At 36.9% G+C, this 25269-nt stretch overlaps 1 protein-coding gene across 1 annotated transcript in view; it reads left to right on the top strand.

Moving 5' to 3' along the window:
* The window catches only part of fhod3b (formin homology 2 domain containing 3b), an 80548-nt gene that overhangs the window by 28612 nt on the left and 26667 nt on the right, over positions 1-25269 (top strand). The window contains exons 4-5 of the mRNA XM_055163449.1: positions 18047-18114; positions 21607-21712. Coding sequence (XP_055019424.1) covers positions 18047-18114; positions 21607-21712 — 174 coding nt within the window. The remainder of the gene's footprint in view (positions 1-18046; positions 18115-21606; positions 21713-25269) is intronic.

Below are 25269 nucleotides of genomic sequence, written 5' to 3'. Positions count from 1 at the left end.
GGCACTGCAACTTTCACAACATTTTGTCAGTATTTTGCCCTGTCTTGTTAAGGATTCAAATTGCAAAATTGAGACCCAGACAATCCACATGTACTTTTGTCTTGATTGTAAATTTTCAAAGTAGATGGTCCATTTTGTATAGCATTTTGGAGTTGCTAACAAGCCACTAAACAACAAACCAGAAAATACAGTCTGTTTATGCCAGACCATGTAAAAAAGAAAAAGAAATTTCCCTGTAGCCATAAATGTCAGATACAGCCCACAAGATGAATGAAAATAGCTCCACCATTACTCTAATGTAAATAAACAGACCCATCTCCCTTTGAATTTCATTAGGACTGTTTGACTCTTGTAGCCTAAATGTGGTTCTCCTTCCTCTTTGGACATCAATATTATGTAAATGACAGCACTCATTCACTCGCCGCCATTGTTCTGGTTCCAAACCCAGTCTTTGTTTGTCAGTATCTAATCGTGTGGTATATTCTTCCTCTTCTTTTCTAATCATGTCGTTTTTAGACCATGCACAGTTGTGTCTACTGCAGTGGCTTTCCCAACACAAAGAGGCCTGCATCTTTATGGGATCCAGCTGGAGAAGTCAGGCTTTTTCAGAGCTGCTGGTTTTATCTGAGCTAGATCAGAGTCCAGACAGCAACAGTGGCTTTGTACAAGACATAAATGTAAAACTTGAAGATAGGGGAGGGATTTTGTGTTTCAAATTCAATGTGATCACAAGTTATAAAAAGTCAGAAAGCGTATTTGACAGGTTCTCATGTTTTCTAATTATTACTGCATTTGGGGTGGTAAATATTTATAGTTTCACATCAGTGGCGGTTTGTGAGGAAATGTTGTAAACAAAAAGTGGAAACATACAGGATATAGCACTATTCAAAGACAGAATCCCTCTATCTACAACTTCAACGCACAATATTACATCCAAAATGCAAGGGTAATTTTTTCAGACAGTTTAAACATCTGCTGCCCATCTTTGTAAGGACTCATTCTGTCTTCATTTTTAACTTCGAATTACAGATTCCTTTGGTCAGACATGAGAATTCGTTTACCTGCTTTAGATGTTTGGCTTACATGGTTCTGAGGAAGACGACAGGAAGTAGCCGAAACATGTAAAGCAGGTAAACAAACTCCTGTCTAACATAGAGAATCGCTTATTCTAATTCTACTGCCCATGTCTAATCAGGAAGTGACATGATACATTTCACAAAAATGGTCAAACTAGGGGAACTAGATCCGATTTTAAGTTTTTGTTTAGTTTTTAGTAAAATCTTATATACATTGTGTTACTTAATTTTTTGTGAAGTAGTTTGTCAACACTTAAAGGTATGTATGTACTATGTAACTTTTGTTTGGGGGTCCGGGCCCTGCTTGTTTCTATAGATATGTCATTGCTCTGTTTGGAATGCTCCTCAGTATGGCATTAAATAGCTCAATCTTAATCATTATTCAATTACAAGTGGTTTTATAGCTCAAAAATAGAAAGGTTTAATACCATACTGTGAAACATTCCAGACAAAGCAATAACATCTCCATGGCAAAAAGCATTTGGCTTGACTCACCACCAGAAATGTTACACAGTGCAACCTTAAATAATCAAATCATAAATAAGTCAAATATATAAACATACACTCTAATTAGTTTTATATTTGTATTAGTAGAAGTATGCAGCTAAGACAACGTGATCCAATTGTCACATGGTTTCACTTTTATCTCCAGTACTTAAACTGCACTGTTGAAAGGTGTGCCGAAATTTTACAAGGTCCTCCCTCTTTCAGTAAATACCTTCTCCTTTTCATTGTTGTCAATAAGCAGCTGTAAATGTGGGTCAGACCTAGTTTTAGCTCTGTTATTTCTCACTGCTCATGCTATAATAAAAAATAATACATCTGCATTCCTTCACTCAATTCAGACTCATATGAACCTCTCTGTTGCCTTTGATCCAACTGCTTCACATAAACTTATATTTTAAACATATAGTATTGGATCAAACGTGCACGCATGTTCACATTAACAACCAGGTAGAGCTGTCAATCACACCAGGGCTCTGCAGAGCTCTGTGATTGGGGAGTAACCACTAGCAGCTGTCGTAGGGGTTATGGTGAAACTGGCATCACAGTGGACACTGGGCAGAGCAGAGAGCAAAGTGGAGCTGGTGCCCTGTTTGTTTTGGTGTTATGGTGTCTGGTCACACTCACACTGACAAGGGCCAAGGGCGTTCTAACACAAAGTAATCTGCCAGTCATCAGTAGGAGATTTTGTTTGAGAAAGACTTTACACAATTTTTGGCCGTATACAAGAAATTCTCAAAACACAAATCTCAATGATCAGACAAGAAAAGTGGTGTTATCAATCTTTTACAGTGCCTACAAAATCTTAACCAGTTTCAATTCTGTATCATCTTTAGACAAACAGTAGGTCAGCTCATCTGCTTGTTTAATATTTCATCAATCCAAGTTAATTAATCTACATTGACATGACTCATTGTTGAAAGGTTTGCATCAGTCCACCTGTCTTTGCCTGAGCATAGACACACTTTGTAGAGGCAACCATGCATGAACCACACATCCCGCAGAGCACAGACCAGGGTCCTTCTCACTTTGTTTTCTTGGCTTTATTACTCTGGTTTCTGTGTGGTGGGGGTTAAACCTGTTAAAGACATGGTTGAACTGTGTCCATCATTAAACCAAAGAACCTATACTTGTAACAGTGAACACTCTACTTAGGGCTGCACACTTAATCACAAGTTAATTAAAATGCCCCAAACTGGAATCAGATAGGTAGTAAAATGTCCCCTGCATGTAAACAGCAAAATATCCTTTTTAGAAAGCTTCTACAAATGTGTAATGGAAGATTCTTTTAGTAATGTTGCAGTTCATATTTCACTTAAATGTGTGAATTCAATCCCTTATAACATAATCTAATCGCAATTGAAACTCCATACTTCCAAGATCCGAACATTAAAAATCATATAGTGTTACAGGGTTCTTGAGTATCTTTCCATCCTTCTTTTTTTATTTTATTTGATTATTTTTTATAATTGTGTACCATGCTGGAATCGGCTGTCTCTTGTTTACCACTCTTATGTCGCCCAGTTGCTATATAAAGAGTACTTAACATTGTGTCTTGCCAAACATTCCTTGATGTTGCGTTGTGCTGGGAGCCACAGAGCCTTTTGATCCCATTAGAGCAGTGCTGCTGTAGGTGCGCCTCCTCACACACTGTCATGTTTTGGAGATGCATGACTGACTCCCAATAGAGGTGTTCAAAACTGCCCATGTCATTTTCAGTGCCCAGACATGTTTACTGAAAATGACTTCTTTTAACCCAGCAGCACAAGGCTCTCATTTTGCCCTTTGTTCTCATCACAAGGGTTTTTCACTTTCTAAATTGTGACTGTTTTTGGAAAAGTTTTTGTCTAGGAAGGTATTTTAATGTTCGGTTTGGAGTGAGAATATACCATTACAGTCAGAATTTGTATAGCTTTTGTTAGAACTGTGCGATTTTTCCAGCTTCAAACACATCATCAATGGTATGATCATATCTATAGATAATTTCTAATCGCCAATGATCAGCTCGGGTCTTTTTAACTAAGAGGTCCACAGCCAAGCCTCTGTCTGTAAAAGCATGCGGTTTGGAGCACAGTTCAGACTTTAGAGGAGGAAATTTGGCAGTTTTTTGTGTTAAATGGCAATAGTATTCAGGATTAATATTGAAATATATTTTTATTGACAAAATAAAATACTACAATAATACATAAAAAATCATGACTGATCAGTATTATTTTTTGTCATATTGGCCAGCCTTTGTGCTAATAGAGATTATTTCAAGAAAAATAACTTGAATTGCAATGCCAAGTTTTTAGTTTAGTTTAGTTTTGTTTTTACCAGTGCTTTTCTTGTAAACTTCTTTTTGTTTTTCCTTAGTGATGTTATAAGTATATTTTTTAAATGACACATGACGGATGAAAAAGAGGTTTGATCCAGTGGTCCAGATATGAAAAAATAGAACTACAAATGTTTTTTTTTTTTTTTTTTTTATCAGAGTTTCTGTATCTGAGTTTATGCTAATATGGCTTAATGTCTCATAGTGAGTGTGATTTTCATCAATTCATTTTTTGGTGAAAGGGAGAGTTAGAGTATTTGGCCTCATCTTTGCAGCAGTGAAAAACATGTCATCTAAATCTAAAGTAAATCTTAAAAAAAACCCACACACTTATTTGTGAAAATACATTCAAAGCCAAGTCTGAAAAAACAGTCTGCCAACAAGTGTTATCGTGTACTTCGTTTGTTGCCAGGTAAATATTACATGGTTTATCTGCCAGCTACAACAAGAGTGAGAAAAATGTGATAAGCTTTGCAACGAGTAAAACAGCAAACACTTGAGCCTTTTTGTATACTGAAGTTACATTTCTCAAAAGCAGCCAATTGATAATATTCTCTAGACTAGTGGGTTCCCATGGGTGCTTAAGATGTCCACCCATGCCAAAGTTTGCATCATTATATGTTTATTGGTCTGTACACTAGACAATAATAAATAGCCAAGAAAGGTTTTTAAAAAGGAAAAAAAAAATGTTGATAAGAACATCTCAATTGCAGTAACAATACTAAGCCCAAGGGGTCAGTAAATAAGTAAGTGGGTTGTTTTGAAGCTCAGTTGATAAAGCATTTAGCCCCATACTAAAATATAAAGTTTCCAAGTACAGGCATTTCATATTCTTGAGATGGATCCGGTGTCGCATTGGTGGAAGGCTGCCAAAAAAGTCTTCTCTTTTGAATACACATTATTAATATCATGTTCATCAGAATCCATTTTTGTCCCTTGAGGCAACTTATTACGTACTCCTGAGCTTATTAAATTCTGTATTGTTGTTGGCGTTGTGGTTGACAATGTTACAATTAGGTGCTTTATCAAGGAACTATATGAGCTCTTGGTATAACTGTTTTGGTTGGCGCTACATGTTCTTTGGGCAATTCCAGACTTTTTTTCTAGCCAAACCTCCTAGTCATTTAATGTTTAATCTTGTGTGATCTCAGAGGTTCAGTATCCAACTACTAACAGGCCTGGTTAGTACTTGGATGGGAGACCATTGGTGCCACAGTGCTGCAGCAGTGGTTTGGTGGTGGTTGGACAAATCAGTGGCACAGATTGGTAGATTTGCCCCAGGCCAGACTACAATAGCTACAATAGTGTCTTAGCACTGCCAAATGTGGAATAAATGAATAATACACAAAAGACGAATGCATTATTTTTATTTCTGCAGTGGACTCGTGGTAACACACAGTACCTTTTACCCCTCGGCCCATGGTTTGTACGCGTGACCCGGCCTCTCTGTGCCTCTCGTATCTGTCAGCACTCACATCGACTCACACCCGGTGTGACGTGACGATTCTTTCAAGTATCGCCAACATTGCCCTGATAACCCATATCACACCTGTCAACACAATATGACCCAATTTATAATGTTATGCTGTGCCTAGTTTCCTTTATAAACCAAACATCGTTTTATGTTGTATCAAATAATAAACATTCACAAGATTGAAGGGAAATTGAAATCCTCTGTTCAGTGTGTGAGAGTTTGCAGGTGCCAGTTTGCCAGCAGTGGCTCCACATCAAGTATAACCGTGTGAGCTGTTAACTGAGGAGAAAGGAGTGTTGGGAGATTTTGTGCAGCAGGTTCAGCAGTAACAGTTTTACACTTTACAAATGTATTCGCTTCATTTACAATGCATAGTTTGGCACAAAAAGAAGTGGAAAGTAAATGCCAAATGGTAACTTGTAACTCTTGGAAAGCACAAAGTCCTATTAAAAGGCATTGCTTTATATTCCAATGGTAAAGAAACATTGCCAAGACTAGCACTTGTAATTTTCTAGTTAAGGAATAAATGTTTGTTTTGTTAAAAACTGTGAACTGTACCTGCACCCAGTATTTGTGTTTGATCGATATGCAACATAACCTTTCATAATAATTTGCTGTATCATAAACCTGAAGTTTAGAAAAAGACTTGCCCTTGCTGCTTTTTATTGGAGGTGAAAAGATAAAAATGCTTGCTCTGTTGTTCTATACATGAGTGGATTTTACTTATAAGAAACTGGGTAAGTCATTTAATAGGCCTATATTTTGCAAAATATGTTTTTACCTTTCAATAGATGCTTTTCCATTTTTTCAAATAATAAACAGACACTAGACATATTCTGATCTTTTCGTTGTACAAAAGTATCAAAGCTATCAGATATTGTTTTTAGCATCATCTGAAGTATACAGCTCCTTAGTGCAACACCAGAAGTGAGACATTGGATTCTTCAAGGTGACATTTTATATGTCTAGAAACCAGCATTGTGAATCTTTTACTTGTTTCCGAGACCCCAAAGTTTTTATTTCATGACAGCATTTTTAATGATTTGTCATCTTTCCAGACTCCTCTCTGCCTCTTCACTTGTTACCCACTGGTCCATTCAAGCCCATGTCCAGTCTGTCTCTGCTTACACACCATGACGACTCTCTCCGGTCAACTACGTTTCTGTGTCAGTCTCAGTGCATGTGGGGAAGCCTTACACTGTGGCAAAGGGGGGTCAAACCTACACAATTACATAGAGAAAATCCCTGTCTGCTCTCATTGATATTATGGGATGGGATACATGGGGCTCCCTCCACCTGCTGCAGCTCAGGAATGGCTCTCATGAAAGATAGTTCTGTCCTCAGGTTGGCCTCGCTGTCCCACTCTGATCTGGTCCAACATTCTGCAAATTCCATTTTCCTCCTTGACACAATCAGATAGGATCTTGAAGGACAAATGCTTTTCGTGCCTCCTGAGCTGCGGCTGACTAAACCATGTATGAATTTATAAATACATTAGTGTTGTCACAATACTAAACATTTAAAGATCCTATGCTATGCAAAACTGACTCTTGTGAGCTTCAAGTCATGTTAGAATATTGTTACCTAATCAAAAACATACCTGGACTTGTGCTTTGTTGCATTTGCAGGTGCTTGAGTGACCATTTATTATTTGTGATGTCATGTAGTGGTAGTTTTCAAGCAAACAGCTGCCTTTTACCTTTTGTTCAGAGGGGATTGGCAATTCCTGTGCTGAAATCATCCAAATGATTCTAGTGAAGGAGTATGTAGTTAAAAAAAATACACAGTGGAGCTCTTCCTGTATTACCACATGACTTCACAAGTAGAACTGAGTGTTAAGAACTCTATATTTATACTTATGCTGATATAGACAAAGACAAAACTTAAACTAAACAGGAAAGGTCCAATTATACTTGATTCAGTTTTCATTTCATGTTTAAACAAGTATGCTGTTTTGATACTAGCTTTGGTATCCCTAAACATTATTCCAATTGCAGAAAACTCTAATCCTGTCTATCTGATGTGTATTGGACGATGGCTGTGGTATGGGCAGTATCAGGTGTAGCTTTGCCAGAGAAGCATGTCATAGGAGAGAAATCCAATCTGTGCTCTGCTCCTGAGAGAGTTTGACACAGCGCTCACGATGGGCAGACAAAACCCAGGTGCCATGTCAAGATATGTAATCAAGTCAATATGTCTGCACGCTTATACAGCTCATTTTAACTTTACTGAGCAAGGTAGGGTTGTTTGACAGGTTACTAAATAAAATTACAGTTCTGGGCAGCTGATTTTTGCTGTCTTTATAGTTTCTGTCTATATATAAATTTTGATTGCTATGTCCTATAGTTCAAGTGTAAAGCCCAAACATCTTGTAATAAACACAAACTCATCTATAACAAAGAAAAAAACTCCTAACTACTTCTACTTTGCATAAAATTATAAATCTGGATATAAAACATTGCCATAAAGAAAATTTTAACCTTTTCCACAATTACAACTGGCATGACTCATACATTTTTAGGACAATCAAGAGTAGTAGTTGTTACGTCTCAGTCCTGGAATTTATCTTCTCAAATTGGGTAAATTGGAATAAGACCAGTCAGATTACTCCTCAGACTCTGACATGCTTTACCATAGAACAGTTCCAATCTGATATCAAATCATATGAGACCCAAGTTTAGTCTAGAACTCCACATTTGAGCATGGCACAAATCTGAAAAAGCTTGTTATGTCTGGCCAGAGGTCTGTTGTGAATTGCCCCTAGTTGTAAATATGATTGTGCCCCCTGCCATGTTTGCTTGCATGTTTGACACTGTCCACCATTAGGCTTCCTGTGAGGCCTCATCCCAACAACAACGGCTTCTTCTTCGGTCTGTGTGGGCTCCCTCTCTTTCTAATCTAAACCATCTCTACATCTGCCTCCCATCACCACTTCCAAAAATGTTTGAATCAACTCCAGACCCCAGGAACAAATTAATTAATGTCATTTTTGCCCCGTCGTGTCTGTAAACTGCCTGTGCTAGTGTCCGTATGTTCCCTCTTGTGTGCAGTGCGTGTCCCCCCTGCTCCATAATGGTGAGCGCAAACCCAAACACATTGAAAGTGATCTCATTCTTACCTGCATTCCCCCATAATGATTTCAACCTGAGCGCAATAGTCTGCTTTTATTGACCCATCACTCACTTTATGTTTTGTTCATGGAAAAAGGAGATCTAAAAGTAGCACGCTAAAGGCCCAAGTTGGGAGGTCCCATGTTTAATTACTCGTGCTTTCTCTTCATAAATTTAGAACGAAGGAGTTACTTTATAAACTAAAGAGGAATAGTTCTGTTGTTGTTGTGGAGTCCAGACAGCCATGCAGAGCTCATAAAGAAACAGGAAAAACTTAAGTTAATCCCGGTAGTGTTTTAGTGGTGCTGGCTATGCAGACTAGAGTTTAACAGTCTGCTGCACTATGTCACTGTGACCTTCACTGACTCAACTCTATGGTATTGAAAATGCATAATGTTAATCATACAGAAAACCGCAATACCGAAGCTGTATGGCATCTGTAAAGCAAGTATCATTCTTCTTCTACTTCATTTGTTAACTGATGCACAACTGCATCTGCTCTGTACTATACTACTCCTACTACTACATATAAATATAAATACTTCTAACTTGCTAGAGACACAATATGTATGTATCATAAAATAGCAAATTAAAGCACCGGACCATGGGGGACCGAGCCTTCGCCGCCGCCGCTCCCACTCGCTCCCACTCGCTCCCACTCGCTCCCACAATCCATCACAAACTCAGACTCACTGCAGCACATCAAATCACATCTAAAAACTCACCTGTTCAAACTGACATTCCCTCCATGATTCCCCCATTTCTACAGTGTCACTTTTTATTTGTTTGTAAAGCATCTTTGAGTGTCCAAAAAAGCACCATATAACTCATATGTATTATTATTAAATGTTAGAGATATGCCCCTACCCAAAAATCATATTATTTTTTTCTATAGGCTACATCATGGTTTTGTTTTGGATAAAGAGAAGCCCTTGATATGTACAATAAACAAACTAACTGTCACAACAATCAGATTACAATTGGAGTTTATCTCCATATCTTCCAGCTCCGTGCATATGGGCACCTCACCTGCCTCTACTGTGCACTGACATGTTAGTGCCATATGAACCATGTTGCACTCTGAGGACCTCAGGGACTAGCCTCCTGCTGGTGCCCAGTGTCAGGACTAAACACAGGGAGTCAGCATTACAGATTCATGCAGCTAACACCTGGAACAGTCTTAGTGAAGATGTTAGACAGGCCTCTACTTTGATGCTGTTTAAATCCAGGTTCAAAACAGTTCTGTTTAGCTGTGCATATGACTGAAAGGTTTTCATTTTTTTGATTCTGCACTTTTCTCTTAAATTTTATGTCTCTTTCTCTTTTAAATTTTATGATGATATATATGTTTTGATTTGTTTTATTGTGATTTTAATGTATTTCTTATTTTGTAAAACACTTTTAACTACTTTGTGTATGAATTGCAATACAAATAAACTTGCCTTACCTTGCCACTGGGAGTCAGAGCTAGTTTAATTCCTGCTCTTTACAGCATTTTCTACTGCTACTTCAATCTAGAATAGCCAAAAATATATTCTACATCCAGGTATAACTCTGCAAAATATCAATTGTCTATTTGTCAATTTTAATTAACTTAATACTGAACATGAACTTTCTCCATCCCATAACACCTCCACATACAGCTGCTGTCTAGAACAAATACTTGAGATTTATAGCAGCATGTTCTGGTCTGTCCCACCCAGTGGGGTCTCTGTGGTTTCCCCTGCTGAGCTTTGGATGTGGCTTTTGTGTTGCTCCGAGCAGTAGTCATCCTTTTTACTGCACCACTTTATAGAAATACCGACATGTGAAAAGATGAGTGAGTTGTAATCTTGTTTTTAAGAATGGAAAGTGTCAAAGTAGTGAAGCATCATTGTCAGATTCAAGGTGATGATCTGTAAACTGGGTTGAAGTTGAAGTGTAGACATTTTTATCAATGGCGTAAGTTTAAAAATGATCTAACAAACCCATATTTTTGTCAGAAGAACCAAAACTTCCCATATCAAAGTGACCTACCTTTTCCATACAAGTTGAGTTTCACCCCTCACAGTTCAGATGAGCACATTCCTGATCATTATTCAGATTCCACAGTGACTTTTATGAACATAATTATGGGACATGTTCCAGTTAAGAGAATGAAACTGTATTGGGGTTTTAAGAGCAGAAACAGCTGCTCCCATGGGTGCTTGAATAAAAAATACTGCCAACATTTTCACCTTGTTGAGTCATTTTACTGACAGCATCTTGTCAGCAGAACCCTCAGTGTGGGCATGACACTGAAAACACATACTTCTTTCTCAGTTTCTCAGTTCTTATCTGAGTGAATACCTCAGAATTTTCCTGGTATCTTGCAGTAACCTGTTGTTGAAATATCAGATTGGATTGGTGCAATGCTTTCTTCTGAGTATGTTTTTTTTGTTTTTTAATGCTGGTTATCGTTATATATGCCTGTTAGCCCACTTGTTGTTGAAAAAAGTCTAAAATCTGAATCACCAAGACAGTTTATCAGATAGTCATATAAGTTGTTTTTGACAAATACTAATTATATGTGTTTATCACAGACAACCTGTCACAATAACTACTTCATCACCTTATCGTTCAATATATGGAAACTGAAGCAATATATTTTTCGGTTCATTATTTAGCGTGTGTACCTTTTCTTTATGGAGATTTTGTTATTTTAGTTCTGGTGGAAGTAATATGATGAGATTTGGCCAGCAGAGGGTTGAATAAATAACTTACATGATTTCATTCTGCTATTTATTTATTACAGCTGAGGCCTTTAAATGATAGTGTATATTTAAAAACTGGTTTACTGGGACTGTCCTGCTTTGTGTCTAGGGCTGCGTATCATTCAGAAGTTGCCGATACGATACTTATCTCGATACAGTGCACTTTTGATTCGATATGATATATTTAAAATCAATTTGATACAGTTCAATAAAAAATAAAGGCTAAATCATGGCTGTGATACTAAAAGTCTTAAAGTGTTAAACCACTTCTTGTGCAAAGTGAATATGAAAAACACCCATTTTAATCATCAAAACAATGAAAATGTCAAATATTTTGCATAAACAAGTTTCGAGTTTTTGCAAGGGTGTCAAACTCAAATTCACAAAGGGCCAAAATTAAAAACTGGGACTAAGTCATGGGCCAAACTAAATATTTATTGAAAAATTTCAGCAACATCTGCATGTTTTCTTTTCTTTCGAAATATGTAATGTTAAACCTTTTCTTATTAAAATAAATGTTTAATAATAGTTTTGCTTAAACATTAAATCCAGAACAAGCATAACAAAATAATTTAGTAAAACATACCAAAAAATACTCTTGGCGATATATTGATACAGCAGCACACGATATTGATACTGTATCATTACATTAAAGTATACGATATTTTGATATTTTTGCACACCCCTATTTATGTCAGTGGCATAGTCGTTAAGTCAATATTATCATTCCTCTGTAGTGATTTTCTCTGTAACCTCAAATTTTGTTGCTATCACAGGCCTATTCACAAAAAGTTTCAAAAATGTGTTGTGCTCAATGGTTCAGTTGTATAGCCATTGTTGCATACTTAGTTTAAGTTTGAGATTTCAAAACATTTAACTCACCCTAGTTTTTGCTTTTGGAACTCTCATTCAGGCCAATCAGTGCAATTCATCTGCCTCTTGTTTATCTTGTATTTTATTTATTAGATAAAGATAATCCTGCACCAGTCAATCTTTTTGAAGTCATTATACCAATACCTGGGGCTTTGGATATCTATCTTCTTGTGACCCATTGTGATTTGCTTTAGCTAAAAACTGTATTACATTACAGTCTCCCTATGGTCAAAGAACTGTTCACTTTCTGCTCTAACAAACACAAGACATATGTTGTGAAAAGCTGGTTTTAGTGGTTTCTTTGCAGGCTTTAGTTTCTTTCCTAAATTAGGAAATGCACAGGGTCTATTGATATAGTGCAAATGTGTGCCAAACAGTATGGAACTAATCTGTGAGTGATTTCTCATTAGAGCCTGACCCTTGGGAGGTGCATCATGTGTGGACCATAGACAGACACTGGGAGGGACCGTGTGTTTCTACTTTGGAAAATCATGTCCAGAAATAAAGTTTTGGTGCAGCTGTAAGCCAAAGTATATAAGGCGCTCTCCTTTTTGTGGCAGAAATGTTTTTATGTTTAGAAATGTTTAGACAAGCAATTTTATATTATTCCAGCATTTGTTGAACATTATGGTGTATTTTTCAACACAAAATAATAGCAGTTTCTTTAATTTTGGTATGTTGTCTTACATTGATTCTGATATAGATTAATTATTTTTTCTGTATCTTTCTAATTTCTAATACTTGTTCAAATGACTGTCTAGTTTCAAAGCTTTTAATAGTGTCAAATTGTATAGTTTGTTGTCAACTCTAGTTCCAATTCCAATATTGTGACTATATGACATTGCATAGTGCTTTATCAGTATATTTGAAGACATGTTTAATAGGAGTGTGCAGAAATATTGTATCATTTAATGTGATGGTACAGTATTGATATTTCACCAAGAGCATTTTTTGGTTTATTTCCCTGAGTTATTTTGTTACAGCGCTGTAGTTTTGTTGCTTTTTCAGTGGAAGGAAACTCATTTATGCGACACATTTGACATATTCACTGCTTTCATGATTAAAATGGGCATGTTTTATATGAACTTTGCATAAGATGTGGTTTGAAAAGACTTTTAGAATCACAGCCATCATTTAGCCAGTATTTTTTATTGAATATCGAATTGATTTGAAATATATCGTATTGAATTGAAAGTGCACTGTATTGAGATATGTATCTTATCGTGGCCTATGTCGGCAACTTCTTAATAATACCCAGTCCTAATGTTTAATATACTGTATAGAACCCTATTGAGACAGCACCATCATTTTGTAAACATTATACAGTTGAAGTATTTACTGAAGATACTTATAATACTGTAGTAAGCATATTCTGGGGTGACTCAACTTGTAGAGTGTTTTCCACGGTTGGTGAATCCCAATCTCTACATAAACATCATTGTTAGAGCAGTCAGATCCACTGATGATGAATACTGGTGGTGTGTCCTTGGGCAAGACACTTAACCCATCTCGCCCCCAGTGTTTGCGTACACTGGTGAGTGAATGTGTGAGTGTTTTTTTGATGTAAAGTGCTTTGAGTGCCTTGAATTTTTTCCATATCCACACACAGTATCGTGAGCCAGGTATCACATATTCAATCTAATGCTGAGGCTCCCTGTGATTCCAGCTGTTTTGCTGCTGATTAAAACACGCAGCATTTGAGTTTACATTGAGTCATGGTTTTGGCCTGGATTGTAACTTTCTGGACAAAAACCACAACCCTCATCAGATTAGCCGTATAATCCTAAGAGCTTCACATGTATGGGTCTAAAGTGGCTGTACACAAACACACAGATGCACGCTGGATTTCCTCCTGCTCTGAGCCGATGCATCACTGTCGCAGCCCACTCTGATCTGGCCACTTTGATCAGCTCCTCTGGCAGCCTGGAACCATCAATCACTTTGTATGGCCTGCAGAGAAAAGGAAGTATTTGCACTACTACAAATCACATATGTTTGTTACTCTAAGGTACAATGACTTACCTGGAGAGTATCCCACTGTCTTTCCACGCCATTGATCAGAAAGCAGAATGACTGTTTGGAGACCCCCACTCTAATCTAACTCATCATCTTCAAGTCTCTCCACAAACACAAATGACCTTACCTTGACCTAACGTGCTGTGCTGTAATTGAATAGCTTTCATCCACAGTAAAGTAGTAAAGAATTAACCATTATAGTGTTAGCCAAAAGGCATCCTTGCTTGGAGCAGTTAGAGTGGTTCTCAAACTGTGGTCTCTGTCCTACTGGTGGAATTTCTCCATAGATGTAAATAGGAGAATCACTGGAGAATCTAGTGCCATGAAAGTATCTTGATATGGTACAATAGAATGTGATTTTCATAACAAAGTAATAGTATTTGTTTTATTAGTCTCATGTCTCACATTCGTTCTGTTAATCACTTTAAAGCTCATTCTAAAACAATTTAAAAGTGAGAAAGAATGTCCAACTTTGTCATTTTTGTTTAACTTGTTTTTTTTCTGGACAACATATAACTAAACTTTCACTCATCCATAAAAAATATGTTGTAGAATTGTGAACAAATCGTCACTGTAATTGTTTTGAGTTAAATAAATAAAGCTTATTCCATTTCTATAATAATATTAATAATTAGGGATGTAATAATAAACAAAATATTGTGATATCATGTTTTCAAAAGTCTCACAATAATATCGTGGGCTGTCATAAAATATCAAATTACAAGTTTCTTTGCTTAAACACATGTTGTTGTTTTTTAGTATCAGCAGCTTATGAACATCGGAAACTACATATCCCATGATTCATTTCAGTGCAGACAACATGAAGATTTATGTTTTTTACTTTAATTCTGACTGAAATAATTCACACCAAAATCTTGTCAAGGTATTTTAAAAGCAAAAAAGTGTCCCATCTACAATTATATTAACATCTTCAAAATATAGCAATAAATATTGTACCGTGAGATTTGGATATCGTTACATTCCTAATAATAATAATGCATAACACTTGTATAGCTCTTTTCAGAATACTCAAAGATGCTTTCCATGAAGACAAAAAGATAAACAAAAGATAATGAACTATGTAAAACAGCTATTAGTGACTGCAATAATGTCCACATAAGTATCATCATTAAATTTGTAGATAGAAACTGACAGACTTACAGGAGTGCAATGTTCACACAGTATATATGAAAATGTGGGTCGTTAATAAAATCAGGGAGCCATATAACAACAGTATTAGGTCTGTTTGCATTGGAGGTTTGAATGATGATCCCAACTTGGCAACTGTGACGTCTCAGCTTGGGAGTTCCAGCACCCAGGGGCCCAGCTGAGAAGGTCTGCCTCACAGTTCCTTCCTGTTATTTATAATGGCATAAATCAACAGTGTAGCACGTTTCCCATCTTAATACCTCTGGACTTGTGTGGATTTATTCCTAGAGGATGTGCTGCCAGTGCCGTGTCGGGAAGGAGAAGTTTGGTGTTTTGTTTTTGCGCTCAGCTGTTGGTTGTCAGACACACAGAACAAGATGAAGAAGTGATGTTCCAATAGAAATGTCAGAAAAGTCGTAAATTAGGCACGCTGTTTATGAGACATGGATATCTACTGGAGATTTACAAAGTTGCAGTTTCTATGTGTATACACGTAGAGTACTCTGACTATGCTTCTGGTCTGATCCTGATAACACAATAAATGATAATAATGACATTACTTTATGCAACAAAGAAACCCTAAAGCAGGATTATTCCTCCAAAAAACATTTTAAATGTGCAATATAGTTACAAAAACCAAAACTTCAATAAATAAATAGCAGAATAAACCACTTTAATGAGTTAGTTTGTGTCTATAATGAGCCATAGAAGTTCTTTATTCAACCCAACACAGCTTAAATTTGATCATAGTACAGAAAAATACCAAAAAGTTCCACAATAAATACTGAGATCCAAAATGTATTGTTCTATCTGTCCAAATGCAGATTTACATTTACAAAATTTTATGTTATGCCTATAGAGATGCATTATAGCAAAAAAAAAAAAAATATATATATATATATATATATATATATATATATATATATATATATATATATATATATATATATATATATATATATATATAAATGAACAAACAGAACAAGCTAAATGAGATGGGCCACTACTGGTAAATCTTTCACACTGTTGCATATTACACTATTTAGCATTAAAATCTCCTCTGATTTAACATTAAGCTGACTTAAAATTCTCTTAGATGACACAATCCTGATCTCTCTCACAAATGACTGCTAATGGTTATACATAGTGAGTAGTTAGCGCTCATGTCTCACATAATAAAGATTTTTTTTGTTTAAAGTATTTGTCCAAAGAGGTGTTTGTCAAATAAAGACTGCCAGTAGTAAATCAATGTAATGTCTTTGCTGTCTGCTGTTAGGCCTCCAACTAGCAGGCAATTTGTGAAAGGAAATGAATCAACCATAGAGCAACAAATATACTAAAACCTGATCCGAGCATCTGAATTTTCAATTAAAGGCCCATTTTATGGTATATTATAAAGTTGTTTCCTCATCAAAAACATACCCAATGATGAGTTTTGTTTCATTCACGCATGTTTAATAGATAAAACCTGCATGAGTTCTTTACATTAAGTGCTCCACTGTGTTTTTAAACTTCATACTCCTTTACTAGAATCATTTGGATCATTTCAGATCTGGAAATGCCAATCTCTACTGAACAAAGGGCAGATTTTTTATTCAGAAGTGCCATTTCATTGTGGAACAGCGCATTTTGAAATCTAAAAACTGAAAACAGACAGCTCCAGCTATGTTTTTGAGGAGGAACCAACATTCTAACATGGCTTAACGCTCACAATACATTTTGCGTAATATAGGACCTTTAAACAACTTCTATGTCTTGCTGAATTTTATGCAGATCTTAACTCAAAGACCACATACCACTCTGCTCTATGATAAAAGCATGTTTGCGGCAGAAGCGCTCAGCCGTCATATCCCTCCTCCTCCTTTTTCTCAGCTCATCAGAAGGAAGATTTTCTCTCTTTACTGAGGAGGAGGAGGCCAATAACAATAATGAATAGAGGCCTGTTCACCCTGATCCCGAGAGCGCCGCACTTGTCTATGTTTCTCACACTTATGAATAGAATTAACACCAGCTGTTTATAAAGACTACCAGCTTCCTGACACTAGACATGTTTGCTATTGATATGCAGATGAGGGCCAAGACATACTGGTTTATTGTGCGTGCTCCTGGGTTCTCAGACTAGTGGTGCAGTAGTAGCAGAATAGGAAAGTAGCTGCAGTATAGGGCTGTGGAGCTGCAGTGCTACCATGGCTTTTGCTGAGTCAGAGTGCAGGCAGCAGTGATGAACAAGCAAAACACTGGACTCAGCACTGACACCTTGTGGCCATTATCACAATTACACTAACACTACACTGAAATAACAATTGGGGTTTTGTAGCTATAGTGTTGTCTTGGTAATAAAACTTCAAATTTGATTATAATACTTCATACTAAGCAAAACACTTATAAAGATGATTAATAATACAAATTTTTATACAGTAGAATTTCACACAAAAATAATGATAGTTTATACAAAATCAGCACGTGACCTTATACTAGTTCTGATAGAGGTTAAGACTCTTCTAAAACTATTCAGAGAAGATTTAAATTGGTCATGATTATGTATTTTGTTATTATCAATACCCAGTTAAACAAGTTCTTATGTTTCAATACTAGTTTTAGCATCAATTAATCTCTGGACTTTGAATAAACATTATTTATATGGCACTTTTCACAGTGGTGGCTAATGAACCACAAATGAGTTCAAATTGTACCACACATATCTGTCAATGTCTGTTTTAACTTTTACCATAGATAATAGAAATGAATTATGGCAGTGCACAATGGTTGATTTAAACTTTTTTTTTTTCTTATTCCAGAAAAGCTGTACAACTCCACTGGCAGGGAGCTACGCCGAGCCCTTTTTTCCCTCAAGCAGATATTTCAGGTAATGATTGATTTGGTCTTTTATGGTAATGTCTATCTGCAGTCTACTTTTTGACTCATTTGCACTTTTCACTCATTAATCAGATTTGCAGATAGGCAGAATTTAGTCTGTAGATACAAAATGATGTGGGGACTCAGTGGTGCAGTGCTGGCTCGGATAGCCTGGAGAGGAGAGGGCAGTGTGGAAGTTTGAATGTTAGATTTAATTTGGGGGGAAAATAAACCAAATTGGCTGGAAATATTTGCTCAAACTTGCTAAAGGAACTGGATAGTTATAACAGCAATTCAGATTTTACAGTTAGCTTTAACATAACATATGCAGTGGTCCCAGACACCAGTTTCACAGGCTATCCAAATTCATGCCCAACTTTATGCTGGAACATGAGAATGTATGGATATTGATTTAAAAGGCTCATGTTATACTATTTTCTGATCTCTGCTATAATGTTGTTTCCTCATCACAAACATACAGTACCTGGAGTTGTGTTTTGCTTCATTCACACATGTTTAACACACAAACTCACACAAACATATTTAGGCTTTAAACTCCATACACCTTCACTAGAATCATTTGGATGATAATAGCCCTGGAATTTCCCATTTCTACTGAACTAAAGGTAAAAATACCACTACATGACATCACATCACATTTTGAGCTATAAAGATGCGGACAGGCTCTATTAAAGGAGGAAACAACATTATTTCATGGCATAAATTTCACAATTGATGTTGCATTATATTAGCGTTAGGATTCATTTGCTCGATGGTAGGTGCATACTTTTTTTCATTTGACCAATTGCTGCTATTTGGTCGTGACGTATGTAATGCACCACTAACGGGGCTAACTGGTATATGAAGCTTTTCCCAAATCCCGTAGGAAGAAGGGCAATAACGTCTTTCCCCTTGATAAAATTCACCAAACATTCTCTTTGTTCCGGCTTTAAGTCCTTGATCTCTGGAATCGTTGCCAACACAGAATATATGGTTTTGTCTACATCCATCTCGACCGCTTTGTTTACTGTTGTGCTGTACCACAAAAAGGGACCCAGTCATGGCTTCACAGCTCTTTGCTGATTGGTCGGTGCACAGTCTACAACTCCCAGGGTTCCGTCTAGTGTATTCTGATTCCTGACTGAGTTGCTGGAGAGAAATGAAATTGAGTGAAGGCACTAGATAGTGCCCACCTGGCTAGTATTATATAGAACCTTTAATGGTAGACAAGGCCATTGCCTTTGTCAGAGCTACTGTAGTTGATGGGGTGGTTTAGTCCAGGTTTAGACCTGGCTTTGCCACTGTTTAGATCTATTTGGTATAGGTTTTAAGGGAAAGAAAAAAAATGGGTATTCAAATTGCTTTTTAATTGCATTGCAGTGCCGGCTTGGATAACCTGGAGAGGGGAAGGAGATGTGGAAGTTTGCATGTTAGATTTAATTTGGGGTAAAAAATAAACCAAAGTGGCTGGAAATATTTGCTCAAACTTACTAAAGAAATTAGATAGTTTTAACTGCAATTCAGATACTGTTACTGTTAGCTTTAGCCACACATTCAGTCCATTCTATAAAACTCGTTGAAAAACAAAAAAAAACAGTATATTTTCCCTTTATGTTGAAATGCATGCAATTACCTTGGTTGTATTTCACTTCAACTTTTTTTTTTTTTTTACTTTCTTTTGCGTGTAAGCCTAAGAGTAACAGCATAACAGTCTCATATGAAAATGAAATCATGCGTCCTCAGTTGACTTGAAGAAGTGTTGAGCGCATGTATTAGTCTCCAAGCTGTCGTTTCTATATTTTATCTTGTGATTTTAGAAACTTTGCCAAATGACTGGAGTCTCCATCACAGGTCTATAGCAACATGTCCATGCAAAGTTTAGGTTCCCCACAGAGTCTATTACTGTGCATTTGCCTCTACTAAACCTACTATATACAGTTCATAATATTGTAGAAACCTCTGTGTTATTTTAAATTACAAAGCTACTGGTGGAAATATGGGAAGCAGATGGTTTTCTAATTGACACATTGTAAAAGCAAGATGTTAAATCTCAGCTGCTGAAATATAGTGTTTTATTTAAATATAGTATGTAGAGGAAATTGTAGTTAATTTGCAGAGCCCAGACCTCAACAAAGGCACTGACTCCATTTTGCAATCTGAGGAGCAAGATCTAGACATGGGAAAGGTTCTGTAGTGGTGGAGGCATAAATGTGCAGTTTATTTAGCCACAAAGCTCAATTACTACTATAACAATGTCCTAAATCTTTTACACCCATTTTTCCTTAGTCAGTATGTTTTTTCTGTTTCATCAAAATCTAAAACCCATTCATTTTTAGTTACATTCTTAACAGTCAAACTAAAGGTGCACTGTGTCTTGAGGGAGATGCTATTTCATTGCTTAGAATGTGATGCCACCAGGCCAGGTTATATGTCAGATCTGTGGAGAGATGACCCTGCTTGACGTGCTTTTCAAGGTATTTTTGAGCAATGCAAACACTGTTACTAGATATATAAGTTTAATGTTCTACTGTGGGACATTCAAGCAGTAACATCTCCATGAAGACAACAAGCAAGTGGCGCACTCTCCACCAGAATAGCTACATAGTGCACCTTTAAAGGTCCTATAACACAAAATTGACTCTGGTGAACTTTAAGCCAAGTTATCATGCTGTTACCTGATCAAAAACATACCTGGAGTTGTGTTTTGTTTCATTCACACGTTTGCCTTTATTATTAGTTAAGGATGTAACAATAACTGAAATATTGTGATATTGTATCTTCAAAATTCTCACAATAATATCATGAACTATCACAATATATCGAATTACAAGTCTCTTTGCTTAAATTAAGAATTATGGTGCAGCAACAGCTAAAAACAGACAGAGAGAACTACATAGACCATGATTCTTTATTCCATTTCAGTAGACTACAAGAAGAAATAATTGTTCTAAGCACTTTTAAGTCTTAGTTCTTTGGATTAAGTCTTGTCAAGGGTTTTTAAGAGGAAAAAGTAGCATATTAATAGTTTTGTTAGCCTCCACAAAATATAGCAATAAATATCGTACCATGAGATGTACAGTATATCATGAAAATATCGTTCCTAGAGATTTGGACATTGTTACATCCCTAATCGTGAGCCTCCTCACCATATCGTGAGCTTTGCTACGATATCGCAATAAATATTGTACTGTGAGGTTCATACCGTGACAATATCGTATCGTGAGACTTGGATATTGTTACACCCCTATTATTAGTCTATCTACATCTCCAAAGCTCAAAATCCTAAAAAGGTGGAACAGAGTGCTTTCATTTTGAGAGACGAACTCAGCCTAAATCTGCAGTATTTGTGTGTTAAACATGTGAATGAAACATAACACAACTCTAGGTATGTTTGTGATGGGGAAACAACATTATAACAGAGATGAGAAAATATGGGCCCTTTAACACAAAAATAAAGAACCAATAACTATTTCTTTGCTCAAAATGTTCCTTTGTTTTGCAGGACGACAAAGATCTGGTCCATGAGTTTGTGGTGGCAGAAGGACTCACGTGTTTGATAAAAGTCGGAGCTGAGGCCGACCAGAACTACCAGAACTACATCCTCAGGGGTACGTCCATTTTCTCACACATCGCATTCAGAGCACGGGCCAATCCAGGAGGTCATTAATCAGCCCCATAACCCCGTGTTTTCCGTTCACTTATCCCCGACCACATGTGCTTATATACACCATGTAAATTGATGATCCTTCCTTCTCACCCTCACACATTAAGGACGTATAAACAAGCCCAAAATTTGTGACCTGGATTTTGTGGAAGTTCGAGAAAGTCTAACATCAGCCTAATTTATCTGTCCCCTGATGATGAGGTCAAAGGTCATGAGCGGGGGTCAGAAGGACTTGAGTAGGTTTAAGTGTAGTTGGAGTGTCTGCTTACTAGAAAGTCTCTACTCTGTAACCTGCTGTGAGGGGCAGGTCAAACATACTGAAGTGGCTAATAAAATACAGGCAGGATATTGCAGATCATAAAACTAATTTCCCCCTCTTCTACCGCTTCACCTTTACATAAAACATCAAGATTGCTGCTATTACACTTATTTGTGTACTCCATAATTACACCATGATTTTGGTTCAGCCAATACTTTTCTAATACTTTAACATCCATTCATGTATGTTGTTTTCTTATAATTCAACAATATCTCCTTAGTAATCTCGATAAGATCAGAAATCCTTTTGCATTTTTACAACAGAAAAGTAAAATAATAGAACGCCAAAACAAGATTAAAAGGCAAGGCAAGCTTATTTGTATAACACAATCCATAGACAAAGAAATTCAAAGTGCTTTACAGAATAAGAATGACACAATTTAAACAAATCAAAACATAAATAATCATCATAAAATTAACATTTAAAGAGAGGAGAGAAGAGTGCCAGATATTATGTCTTCATATACTCTGCTTAGAATAAAGTATCACTGGAGCCAAAATCTCAATACCCATAGAGACGATGTAGCCTATAGAAATGATCAGAATGCAACTTCCTAGACACCACCTTCATTTTCCCTCAAGAAGAAAATATCAAAGATTACAGGTTATCTCAAAAGTGTCCGTAGCTAGTAATAAAATCCTCCTTACTGTATTCCCCCACTAAACAAATAATTCCTGCACGTGCTTTCTCGTCAGTGTGTCTGCAAGCTGCATACTCCAATTAGAGCCAATCTCCCCCAGAAGTCCTTTTCTAAACCTGTTTCAACTCTTGACCTAATTGTGAGCAGAGCAGCTGAGGAAAGGGGCTGCAGTAGATCACTCCCCATGAGCAGAGGAGCACACATGGACGTGTCAGGAGTGTATAGAGATCTGGCTGCTGGATGCTGTGAGGATTCCCAAAGGAGGAGTAAATTAGACCCTCTCATTTTCACACGTGTACACAGAGAAAGGCAAAGGTATAATTGTCTCAGGGCCTTCACATGTGGGAGGTTTCACTGTGATGTCTTTCATTTTGGGCAGTTCAGGAAAAGCAAATAGGAATGTGCTTTTTTGAGGCCAACTGTCCGTTGTGCATTATAAAGGTCTGGATACGACAATTTCATGTGCTTTCACGATTCAAATCAATCATATGATTGATATATTACATATGCTTCAGTCTAATAATTTTGTGAAATTTCTCACAAATATAACTTTATGCAGTGTTCCCATACCACAGTTTTTCATACTACCCAAATGGCCTCTGTCCTTGATCTGATGGGATGGTTTAGTCTTGATGTAGTGCTGGCTTTGCCCTTGTGGATCAGTTTAGTATAGGTTGTATTCAATTTTCAATAAAGTGAAACGAGTAAGTGGGTATTAAAATTTATGAAATGGCACCAATCCTTTGCACATCACTAGCACATCACTTGCATGAATTTCTGGCCACCGCATACACAGCTTTAGAACAGCAGTGACACAGGAGTTGACGGTCAGTATTCCCAATTTTCCCAACCTCCTGTTTTTGTCCTACTTGAGTCCTGCTTTGGATCTGGTTGTTTGCCCTTCCACACATAATGTTTAATAGTAACAGAATGCCAAAAACATTTATAAGAACAAAACAAATTTTGAACAAGTCCTTACTTTGGACCCACAAGCATGTCTGTGGCCAGTTAGTGCTCCATTATAATGTGGCAGAAGGTGGGTGGCTGTCCCCTGTAGGACCCCTCACACCTGGACCACTGCATTTGAGGTCTGGCCCCAGCCCATCAGAGGGGCCCACGGGGGGCCTGTGTGCGCCTCTATCAAACCATCAGGCTAAATGGAGCTGAGGTCATTCCTTTAGGGGCAACGTGCCATCTGGAGGGGCACCCATGGATAAACACAGTCAGGGAAGTGGAATATAAAACATAACATCACTAGTCAAAATATTAGAACTTCTTTCACAATATAATGAATGTAAGTGTTATTCTAAAAGATTGGAAGATTAGAACACTGTAAATGTACGCAAACAGAACAAAAAGCATAGCACGGACTCATGCAGTAATATAAACAGCATAGTATGTGTTAAAACTATTAGTATTTGATCTAAATCCAGTCATTCCCAGCAGCCAGCAACACATCTTAAAACTTTGGGCCACTGGCAAGTTATCAAAAGATGTTGAGAGGTTGTTTCTTGAATTGCCTACAATGAAATTTAAATGATTTTATGTATATTTGGTTTAAAGTGTGGTTAGAAATTTTGGCAAGAACATTCCAAATACAACACAAGGAAAATGATTGTGCAAAGATGTGCAGCAGTGTACAAAACCAAGCAAAGCAATATGATATACACACTTGTTAGCTCTTCCATTAGCAGTTATCTTCTGTGTTGTCAACTATTACAAATATATATTTTTTTATAATTTATGTATTAATTATATTACTTTTTTAAATTACAACTAAACTAAAAACCCAACACTGACTCAAAACACGCTTCTCTATTTAATAAACTGTGACAGACGACGTGGCAGCTGCAGTAAAAGTAAGTTATGTCCAATCTGGCATTTCCTTTAAAAAGTCCATATTTTACTCTTTTAGTCAGCTGTGCCTGTCCATATATTTTTAACTTTTTTTTTTTTCAACACCAGTAGCCATAATAACTAAACGCTGTTGACAGACTGCAGGGGTTGCCTCAGCCTGTTAAATGAAAACAGCTTGTGCGAAAGGTCAGAATAGTTTAAGTATCACACTCCTGCTCCGGTTAGATGAACAACTCAGGAACAAGCTAAAGAAGTGCATAACAAGGTTTTGGTGGATCAGGCTCCACTTTCTATGTTTACCAAAACCAACAACTACAACAGGTTTTAATTGGTGTCTGTAAAATTGTGAGCTGGGTGGATTAAAGGCAGACCAATTGCAGTTGACTTGAAGTAATTATGCCCCACTTTGAAATCTCCTGACATTCCTCTCTATAAGCTTTGTTTTGAGCTACACTTTCTCTGTTGGTGCTTTTGAAAGGCCGTGCCATTTCTGTCTGTTTACACAACACACCATCTCCAAGACTCTCCAAATTAATGTTAATGTTTGGTTAAGTACATCACATTACAGAATTACAAGCGTTCTCTGTGTATGTAAGGAAAAAGTGGAGCATTGAAAAATCTTAAGACCCGTTTTGGAGGGAAAAGTGGAACATTGAAAAATCTTAAGACCCGTTTTAGAGAAGGG

This window comes from Boleophthalmus pectinirostris, unplaced genomic scaffold, assembly GCF_026225935.1.
Source record: "Boleophthalmus pectinirostris isolate CB_2022bp ecotype Guang Dong unplaced genomic scaffold, ASM2622593v1 HiC_scaffold_6, whole genome shotgun sequence".
Taxonomy (NCBI): domain Eukaryota; kingdom Metazoa; phylum Chordata; class Actinopteri; order Gobiiformes; family Gobiidae; genus Boleophthalmus; species Boleophthalmus pectinirostris.
This window is presented reverse-complemented; position numbering and strand designations above follow the sequence as displayed.